The sequence below is a fragment of the Eucyclogobius newberryi genome, unplaced genomic scaffold, assembly GCF_026437365.1.
Source record: "Eucyclogobius newberryi isolate DKJ021-1_F unplaced genomic scaffold, fEucNew1.0.hap1 SCAF_18, whole genome shotgun sequence".
Lineage (NCBI taxonomy): Eukaryota > Metazoa > Chordata > Actinopteri > Gobiiformes > Gobiidae > Eucyclogobius > Eucyclogobius newberryi.
The window spans coordinates 21,534,483-21,545,352 of record NW_027315812.1 but is presented as its reverse complement, the minus strand read 5'-3'; the positions used below and the strand labels follow the sequence as shown (position 1 = coordinate 21,545,352).

Here is a 10,870-nt window from a genome sequence, read left to right as displayed (position 1 = left end):
TAACGTCAAACGAAAAGGAAACTAGCGAAGACCACGATAACCACAGAGCTAATGACTCAACTCCAGTAGTTCTGGGGGACTCTCTTATGGAAAACGAAAAGCCTTATAATGAAGATGCCGCTTTGCTGAATGGACAGCTCAGTGTTGACATCCCCAGGGGGCTTCCAGAAGGGATTAGCTATGCAGCAGTGGAAATAACAAGCTGTAAAACTCAAGCTGTTCTGGGCACTCAAACTGAAGGGTCTTCTACTTCAGATAGTATAAAATCTGACTGTTGTCATGAATCTATTGAACCTGGTATGCCCCAAAATATAAGTGAATATCAAACACAATCACACAATGATGAGATGACTGCCGTCTCCCCTGCATTACAAGAATGTCTCTGTTTAGTGCCGACAGTAGAAGTACAGAGTGACATCCAGCTAAATACTTCTGATCAGTATTTTAAGGAACTGGAGGTAGACACATTTGAACTACAGGAAGAGACTGTAAAACATCAACCCAAAACCATCTATCATCCTGAGCCATCTGAAATTATACATCAAGAAATAGTTTTGGCTGTAAACATGGAGAACACTGTAGTAAGTGAGCGAGGCCCTCATGTGTCAAGTAAAATAGAGAAAGAAAACATCACTGCAGAATCTAAGGTTGTTGAAAGCAACCATGATGGCACTGTTGCTGTTCCTGTAAGTCCCCCAGTGCAGGCAGTAGATGTACAGGGTGAGATCCAACTAAATACTTCTGATCAGTATTTTAAGGAACCGGACGTAGAAACATTTGAACTACAGGAAGAGATTGTAAAACATAAAACCAAAACCATGAATTATCTTGAATCTGAAATTGTACATCAAGAAATAGTTGTAGCTGTAAATATGGAGAATTCAGTGGCAAGTGAGCAAAGCACACATGTGTCAAGTACAATTGAGAATGAAACCATCACTGCAGAATCTGAGGATGAAGTAGGAAGCAACCATGATGGCTCTGCTGTTGTTCTTGTAAGTCCCCCAGCTGTAGAGACAATATCCCCTCCTGAAGTGACATCCGCTCTGTCACCCAACATGTGCCCACAGTACCAGGAGGTCAGTGAAACCTCAGAACTGACTGACGTTGATCACGTTGAATATACCGCTGTTACTGAACATTACATCAAAGGACCCGATGAATCTCTCATTATTCACACAAACACACAAACAAATGTATTACCAAACATTATTTCTGCATCAGCAACAGAAGAGATGCATCCGCCCTCAGTGGAAATGTGTCTGGATGCGAACAAAGCTTCAAGTAAAATACAAACTTTTAAGGCTCATAATCTTCAAAAGAATAGAAGTGGAGGAATGGTGGCTTCAGAGCATCAGTCCAGTACATCATCTGAAGAAATGCCCTTCAGTTCTACTGTTGTAGCATATGAGAGCACAAATCCCTTATCAAGCCAAGCGGAGGATGTTCAAGAAACTTTTATCAGTAATGCCTTTACTGAACATTCTGAAGAGGCTGTGGCTGAATACTACACAACAACCGATGTACCAACCATTGAGACGTCAGTGGAGATATCAGTCCGTACATTCACAGTTGAACTTGACACTAATAATGGTCAAGACGTTACTACACCTGACTCAGAGATGGGTGCTGTAAATAATGTGGACATTGAAGAACTTAGCACAGACTGTGCAGATACCATTGGTATGGAAGTTCGACTTCCAGAGCAATACACTGTGGAGGAAAAACTATCCGTTCAAGAAGTTATGACTGAAAATGTCGATGAACAAACAATGACAGTGCCAGAAGAGAGTGAAGTAGCACCTTCAATTGTGTTGACAGAAGAGGCTGGGTATTCTGTGCCCTTTTTCAGTGAGGTTCACAGGAATCTGTCTCATCCTGAGAATATGGAGGGTGAGGAAATGCAAACTGAGTCAATCGTTGTGGATACTCTGGAAGATAACGCTGTAATTAGTGAATCACAGAAAATTGAAGGTGAAAATTTTATAACAAATGAGAGTGCAGTTGATGCCAATGATTTGACGATTGGGACAAAACAAGTATTCCTTAATTCTGAAGAACACGTCCAAGAATCACAAGGCAATGAGGAGACTATTGTTCCTTATCGACAAGAGGATGTTCACAGTGTCGAAGAACCAAATACAAACGCCACTGAATTTGATGTTAAGAAGCATGAAAACCAGATAGTGTATGAGCCTATTAGCAGTCCAGAAAGTACCACAGATGGAGACGTTTCTACACTGCCAGAAACCCATGATCCAGTTGGGTTGGTTCATACAGACATCACAAATACCTCACACATCATTTATAGTGTGTCAGCATTATCTACTGACAAAGAAATGCTCATTTCAGATGGTTATGGAACTGCAGAAATCCAAAGTGTGCCTCTAGAAAGTCCAGCTGTAATTTCCCCGATTGAAGAATATGAAGTAATAAATGGCGAACTTTTTCAAAAAGACGAGTCCATCAGAAGTGAAAATGTTTTGGACAACCAAACAGAATTACAGCATTTGCAGACCGATGGTTTATCCTCAGTATCACAGAATGAAGACAACAAAATGAACCAGCATCAGAAACATGAAGAATTTTCCGATAACCAAGTCATGTCTGAGGCTCACACAGCAGACAAAATGCAAAGTACAGAAGAGAGCATGGTTTTTGAACAAATGGAGCAAAGTAATAGTGCTGAGGATGTGACTGTTTCGGTGACCAGTGCAAGTGAGGATGCACCAGATGGCCAGTTGGAGAACACAGAAGAGAAGTGTGAAGAGAGTGTCACTGCATCAGTGTTTTCTGAAGTGCTGGAGGTCACTGGACCTGAAACTGTTGCAGGAACAGAAAATTCCACCGTCACATTTACTACAGAAAATCAAGAAGCTGATTGCACATGTGAAGAGTATGTAATATTAGAGCCAGTACCAGTGACTACAATTCACTATGACATTGTTACTCAAGCTGTGGCTGAATCAGGGCTGTCAGAAGAGATTAACGCAAACACTGAAGGCATTATATCTGAAGTGCAACAAACAAGTGTGGTCAAAGATAATGTGAATGAGAAAATCACACAAGAAACGATGGTTGTTGAGGAAATGTTGGAAAACTCTACAGTTGAGGAAGTCTCCCCTCGACCCACAGATATGATGGAAGTGACCCCAGCCGACTGTGAGCCAGATGTCACACAACCTGTGGATGTTCATATGGAGCCACCGGAATGTCAGATTTTAGAGGATATTGAGATTGGACGTGAGATTGTTGTGGCACAAGAGGAGCAAGAAGAGGACAGTGACATTTCTATAATTGAGAAACCTCAAGAATCTTCCAATGAAGAAGCTAAAACTATTGATGAAAATATCAATGAGACGAGCAAAGACGATGTTAATGAGACACGCAAAGACATTGGCAATGAGACGAGCAAAGAAACAATTTCTTTGGACACAGTAAAGAAGGATTGCACCACTGCTGAGAATAAAGAGCCTGAAAAACCTAAAAAACAAGAAATGAATACACAGGCCAGGACAAAAGCACGTCTTGCAGCTCTCGCAGAGCAAAAGGCTGCTGCGTCTAAGAGACAAGCTAGGAGGGAGCAACTCAACCTACTTGCATTGTGTCAAGAAATAGCAGAGGACATTGCTACAGACAGCATGCTTCTGAAGAAGATTGAAGAGGAGAAGCAGGCAGCGGCATTAGCTGCAGCTAAAGATGAAGCCCAAAAAAAGGAAAATCCACCTGCTCAGAGTCAAGAGGAGCCGAAGGGGGCTCTGGTGACTCCAACTCCAGAAAGAACAGAGGTGAGTTCACCTTCAGTCACCCCTGCTGAAGACAATACTGTGAGCCAGCCTTCTACCACAAATGCAGAGTCAAAGGCTGCGGCAGAGCCACCAAAACGGAGGTTCTTTACTTCTCAAGTTTCTGTTCCACTCAAAGCTCATGAAAAAAAGAAACTTACTAGATATCAAAGATTGAGACAAGTGGAGCTACAGAGAGAAAAAATGTCATGGGCTAGAGTGAAGAAGCTCAAGTCTGACCAAGCAAATCAAATGTTTTCTGAAATGAACTGGCAGGCATCAATGTCATTTTCCTCATCAGCTGCGGATCATGTGGCAACTGCACCCCAGCCCGTACCTAATTTGATTAAACCACCTTCACCGGGTCTCTCAGCTACTAACCAACCTGTACCTAATGCTGAGGAACCCAAAGTAGAAGTTTCCAAGCCTGAAGCAATTGTAAGTGAACCAGCCAAAGCGTTGCAAACAGAACCTGCTAAAGCAACAACGGAACAAAAACCTGAAGCCGATAAAACTGAATTGACTCAGAAAGAAGACCCAAAAGCTGAACCCTCCAAACCTGAGCTTCGCAAGTCCTCTCGGATCAGTAAAATTGAGTCCACTAAACCTGCTTCTACACCTCCACCAGCAAAAGGCAAAGTCACATCTAAAAAGGTCCTGCCTGCTGTTCCACCTCCCATGCCAAACGGGCTAAATAATCAGAGTTTGAAGATCGAGTATAAGCCATACAAACCACGACCTAAGTATTCTCCAGATGACTTTGAGCTTGATGATGACCCCATTCCTCCTCCAAAAGCATGTCCTCAGGCTAAGCCCACTCACCAGATGAGGTCCAATGTTCAAGGTAGACCAGCTTCCCAGACACCCACCTCTTCTAAACCCACAGTTTCAACACAACATTCAAACCAGTTGAAGTCCAATGTTCTGAAACCTGTTGGACAGATCTCAGGTCAGACAAGGCCAGCCTCCAGTGCTCTGGCCCACTCTCCAGCAGCCCAGGCACTGTTAAAAGGCACACAACCCACTCCATCGTCATCAAAGATCTTACCCACAACTAAAGTTCCACAGAAGACCGTCTCGACGAGCCCCCAGTCAAAACCTGTTGTAGCTCCAACTGAATCCAAGCCAGCAGCCTCCTCATTGCCCCAGGGTAAGCCTGCCAGTACAACCTCTCAGACGGAAGCCGCTGCATCTGTAGATCAGCTTGCTCCATCTGAAATAACACCTGCTGTTCCTCCAGATGATGCAGCAGCACCTGCCAAATGCAAGGTACTGCATCCAAATCACCTCTTTGTTTTCTGTAGAACTGTGCTGACTTGTGACCCTTTTCTCTTAGGCTACAGAGGATGTTCCTGTTGTACCTGTTCCTACTAAAGAAGAGTTTAATGTGTCAAATGATGCACAGAAGTCTGATAAAAACAAAGGTATGATCCTATTATATTATTATCCTCATCATTGATAGGTTTAATGATTAAAGTTTCAATGTTGGAACTTTATTTACAGCTTCTCCGGTCCATCCAGAGGATAAGACGGTCGCTGGTGTCCATCCAAAGAGTATGACTGAATCAGAGGAAACGGATGTGAATAAAGCCTCACAACTCGGTCAAGAGTAAGTAACTATATATGGCTAATTAAAATGTCCTTGTCTTTGCAATTTAAAGTTATGTATTATATGTTTAATTCACAGTCAAAATGTTGAGACTCCCATTTCTGACACTAGTCTGCAGAAAGAAATAAAAAAACTAAAGGAAGCTGACAAAGATGGAACTCAGACTATAATTGTGAGTGTGTTTAATGCACTTAGTTACACTGAGTAATGTGGTAACAGCTAACTTTTCTGTCCTTGCCATAGGACGCAGGACAAAAGCATTTTGGACCGGTGGCATGTAGTGTGTGTGGGATGCTCTACTCTGCTGCCAATCCAGAGGATGAATCTCAACATTTACTGTTTCATAACCAGTTCATTAGCGCTGTCAAATATGTGGTAAGAGGCTAATTGTGATTACATAACTAAAACGTATTTTAGTACAACCATAACATGCAATTAAGTGCCAATGCCGTTTCCTTTCCATAGGGATGGAAGAAAGAAAGGATTTTATCAGAGTTTCCTGATGGCAAAATTATTCTTGTCCTGCCAGATGATCCAAAATATGCTCTGAAGAAGGTAATGAGATCCACAATCAACTGTGTTGAGCAGGAAGTTTGTATTTGTATGAATTATTATTGTTCTATTCCTATTTAGATTGAGGAAATAAGGGAGATGGTGGACAATGACCTGGGCTTCCAGCAGGTGGAGTCCAAGTGTCCCTCAAATACAAAAACCTTTCTCTTCATTTCCAATGACAAGAAAGTAGCTGGGTGCCTCATTGCAGAGCACATTAATGAGGTATTACTCTGTGCACTCATTCAGTGAAGTATAAAACATGGTATGATGATTGTTTTTGGGTTGTAGGGCTACAGAGTGATCGAAGAGCTCACACTGTCTGGTTCAGAAGGAGAGAAAGTGATGTTTGAGAGACAGCGAGCCTGGTGCTGCTCTACCACGGCTGAACCAGCCATCTGTGGCATCAGCCGCATTTGGGTTGTCAACACTATGAGACGCCAGGGCATTGCCTCACGCATGCTCGACTGCCTCAGGTAAGTTACTTTTGATTTATTTGAAAAGACTTTTAACAAGCTCAGTGCCGTGACATTTTCTATCTTTATGCAGGAACAACTTCATATATGGTTCTAATCTGAGCAAAGACGAGATCGCTTTCTCTGATCCTACCCCAGATGGAAAACTTTTTGCTACATGTTATTTTAGCACTTCACAATTTTTGGTTTATAACTTTGTGAATGGGACACCTACAACACAGGCCAAACCTGAAAACGTATAACAGCCCTCACCCAGGGAACTATAGTTCTCACCGAGACGATCACTGGAAAATGGGACCGGACCTTTTAACAACGTAACTAATGTTCAGTTTGTGTTTTTGAAGACTGCATAATGCGATTTGTGGAGGATATTTGTTTAATTCTCAGGATGAAAACAACAAGACGTTGTTTGAAAACTATTTTAAATTTACCCTTTAATCACACACTTCATATTCTGGCAAAAAAACATTTTAACATCCTAACACAAGTATAATTTTGACGCATGAGACCACAGCAATAGAAGTTTTATTCCGACAAAATTTAAATTCATAAATTGTCCTCACCAATTTGCATCACATATGTACTACGTACATGAACATTTGTATGATTTTTTTTTTTTTTATTTTGCGCTCACTTTTATCATGTTATAGATTATAACCACAGCTATAGTGCATATTGGGCAAATCATTTTAAAAGTCCTTTTTAACATTTCTTTTGTAATGGATACACTTAAAACACAGTGGAAATGTGGTGATGTAATGTAGGACTCTCACCGGGCATTCTTTATGTGCTTTAATTTCTGAAATGTTCAGTTTTTGATCCGAGCCATAAACTATAACATTAAGCATGGCATTGTAGCCTAACATTAGTGACATACTATGCTTCACTAATGCTCTTTTTCTTTGTGTCTGAATGATTCTTCTGATGTTTATAAGTTTATATATATTTTTGTATTAGTTTAGTTTTCCGGCCATATGTTCCAAGACAAGCAACATGTAATTTCTTTAGTTAATGTAGATGATCATCTTCCTATTCTTTAGTAACAATTAATGATGAATTATGTATATCAAATGATCATGTATGCATACTTCTATTTCTGATTACAAATGGTGTGGCCTTATGGCTTAAGAGTTGATGAATTGGAGGGGAATATTGCTCTATGATCAAAGTGAGGTCGAACTGGACCTGTTCCCAGATATACCGGTACCTATAATTACTGTAATCCATCCTTTCGTTTTTTCTTTCTTGTAAAGGCATTTTTAGAAAAATGTGTTGTGTATGAAAAACAAATTTGGTTTATACAAAGCTGTTATGTAAATATTTATTTAAATAATAAACGACTAAAGGTAATGTTCCTGTTTTACTGTTTTTTTGTGCGATTACATCGTGGTTTACATGCTCACAAATTCCCGGTTATGACGGTATGACAGGTGTGGCACGTACAGAAACCAGGACAGTCGTATCCCTGTTTACGTGCGGCATTTGTCTGGAGTGGTAACTATGGCAACAAGGACACAATTAGGGCTAGGAACCAAATATGTTGGCAACTTTGCTAACCTCTGGCTCTTTTTGCACGTGTTATTAGCAGTCAGGGTCCAGATGCATCAAAAAAGAACATGAGGCGGTAAAGCCATGTATTCAATTAGTCAGGTTTTTGTCAGTGGAAAGACGCGTCCCACAGATTCAGTCAGAGAGCAACACAGAGGGACAGAAGTTAATTTGCTAAATTGTACAATAAAACCTAAATGGCCCTGGTAGAAGTTTGAGTCCTTTTGAGAAATGAGCTGCTCCTGTCACATGTGTTGAGTTCACACAGGCTCAGAACAGCAGCAGTGTGAGACATCAGGGTGAGACATCAAGGTGAGACATCAGTGGGAGACATCAGGGTGAGACATCAAGGTGAGACATCAGGATGAGACATCAAGGTGAGACATCAGGGTGAGACATCAAGGTGAGACGTCAGGGTGAGACATCAGTGGGAGACATCAGGGTGAGACATCAGTGGGAGACATCAGGGTGAGACATCAAGGTGAGACGTCAGGGTGAGACATCAGTGGGAGACATCAGGGTGAGACATCAGTGGGAGACAACAAGGTGAGACATCAGGGTGAGACATCAAGGTGAGACATCAGTGGGAGACATCAGGGTGAGACATCAGTGGGAGACATCAGGGTGAGACATCAGGGTGAGACATCAAGGTGAGACATCAGTGGGAGACATCAGGGTGAGACATCAAGGTGAGACATCAGTGGGAGACATCAGGGTGAGACATCAGGGTGAGACATCAGGGTGAGACATCAAGGTGAGACATCAGTGGGAGACATCAGGGTGAGACATCAAGGTGAGACATCAGTGGGAGACATCAGGGTGAGACATCAGGGTGAGACATCAAGGTGAGACATCAGTGGGAGACATCAGGGTGAGACATCAGTGTGAGGCATCAGTGTGAGACGTCAGGGTGAGACGTCAGGGTGAGACGTCAGCGTGAGACATCAGGGTGAGACGTCAGGGTGAGTCGTCAGGGTGAGACGTCAGGGTGAGGCGTCAGGGTGAGACGTCAGTGTGAGACATCAGGGTGAGACATCAGGTTGAGTCATCAGGGTGAGACATCAGGATGAGACATCAGGGTGAGACATCAGTGTGAGACATCAGGGTGAGACATCAGGGTGAGTCATCAGGGTGAGACATCAGGATGAGACATCAGGGTGAGACATCAGTGTGAGACATCAGGGTGAGACATCAGGGTGAGTCATCAGGGTGAGACATCAGGATGAGACATCAGGGTGAGTCATCAGGGTGAGACGTCAGGTTGAGACGTCAGGGTGAGACGTCAGGGTGAGACGTCAGGGTGAGACGTCAGGGTGAGACGTCAGGTTGAGACGTCAGGGTGAGTCGTCAGGGTGAGACGTCAGGGTGAGACGTCAGTGTGAGACGTCAGGGTGAGACATCAGGTTGAGACGTCAGGATGAGACGTCAGGGTGAGTCGTCAGGGTGAGACGTCAGGTTGAGACGTCAGGTTGAGACGTCAGGTTGAGACGTCAGGGTGAGACGTCAGGGTGAGACGTCAGGGTGAGACGTCAGGTTGAGACGTCAGGTTGAGACGTCAGGGTGAGACGTCAGGGTGAGACATCAGGGTGAGTCATCAGGGTGAGACATCAGGGTGAGACATCAGGGTGAGTCATCAGGGTGAGACGTCAGGGTGAGACGTCAGGGTGAGACGTCAGGTTGAGACGTCAGGTTGAGACGTCAGGGTGAGACGTCAGGGTGAGACATCAGGGTGAGACATCAGGTTGAGACGTCAGGGTGAGACGTCAGGGTGAGTCGTCAGGGTGAGACGTCAGGGTGAGACGTCAGGGTGAGACGTCAGGGTGAGACGTCAGGTTGAGACGTCAGGGTGAGACGTCAGGGTGAGTCGTCAGAGTGAGACGTCAGGGTGAGGCGTCAGGGTGAGACGTCAGTGTGAGACATCAGGGTGAGACATCAGGTTGAGACATCAGGGTGAGTCATCAGGGTGAGACATCAGGATGAGACATCAGGGTGAGACATCAGTGTGAGACATCAGGGTGAGACATCAGGGTGAGTCATCAGGGTGAGACATCAGGATGAGACATCAGGGTGAGACATCAGTGTGAGACATCAGGGTGAGACATCAGGGTGAGACATCAGGGTGAGTCATCAGGGTGAGACATCAGGGTGAGACATCAGGGTGAGTCATCAGGGTGAGACATCAGGTTGAGACATCAGGGTGAGACATCAGTGTGAGACGTCAGGGTGAGACGTCAGGTTGAGACGTCAGGGTGAGACGTCAGGGTGAGACGTCAGGGTGAGACGTCAGGTTGAGACGTCAGGGTGAGTCGTCAGGGTGAGACGTCAGTGTGAGACGTCAGGGTGAGACGTCAGGTTGAGACGTCAGGATGAGACGTCAGGGTGAGTCGTCAGGGTGAGACGTCAGGTTGAGACGTCAGGTTGAGACGTCAGGTTGAGACGTCAGGGTGAGACGTCAGGGTGAGACGTCAGGGTGAGTCGTCAGGGTGAGGCGTCAGGGTGAGGCGTCAGGGTGAGACGTCAGTGTGAGACATCAGGGTGAGACATCAGGGTGAGTCATCAGGGTGAGACATCAGGATGAGTCGTCAGGGTGAGACGTCAGGTTGAGACGTCAGGTTGAGACGTCAGGTTGAGACGTCAGGGTGAGACGTCAGGGTGAGACGTCAGGGTGAGACGTCAGTGTGAGACATCAGTGTGAGACATCAGGGTGAGACATCAGGGTGAGACATCAGGGTGAGACGTCAGTGTGAGACATCAGGGTGAGACATCAGGTTGAGACATCAGGATGAGACGTCAGGGTGAGTCGTCAGGGTGAGACGTCAGGTTGAGACGTCAGGTTGAGACGTCAGGGTGAGACGTCAGGGTGAGTCGTCAGGGTGAGACGTCAGGGTGAGACGTCAGGG

The 10,870-nt window shown here is 44.5% G+C and overlaps 1 protein-coding gene across 1 annotated transcript; it reads left to right on the top strand.

The window, feature by feature from the left end:
• The first annotated feature begins 329 nt into the window (after positions 1–329).
• LOC140364724 (uncharacterized) lies at positions 330–7,772 on the top strand. The gene is made up of 9 exons (XM_072451027.1): positions 330–5,054; positions 5,122–5,209; positions 5,289–5,394; positions 5,473–5,566; positions 5,638–5,769; positions 5,860–5,949; positions 6,028–6,171; positions 6,238–6,422; positions 6,496–7,772. The coding sequence occupies exons 1-9, from the start codon at positions 348–350 to the stop codon at positions 6,662–6,664; spliced, it is 5,715 nt and encodes a 1,904-aa protein (XP_072307128.1). The 5' UTR covers positions 330–347; the 3' UTR covers positions 6,665–7,772.
• Positions 7,773–10,870: the final 3,098 nt, after the last annotated feature.

Bases quoted from the DNA above. Each gene is read 5' to 3' on its own strand.
- LOC140364724 (XM_072451027.1), top strand. From the start codon at position 348: ATGACTGCCGTCTCCCCTGCATTACAAGAATGTCTCTGTTTAGTGCCG. The intron at 6,172-6,237 runs GTATTACTCTGT...TTTGGGTTGTAG, and splicing joins TTGCAGAGCACATTAATGAG to GGCTACAGAGTGATCGAAGA. The intron at 6,423-6,495 runs GTAAGTTACTTT...ATCTTTATGCAG, and splicing joins CGCATGCTCGACTGCCTCAG to GAACAACTTCATATATGGTT.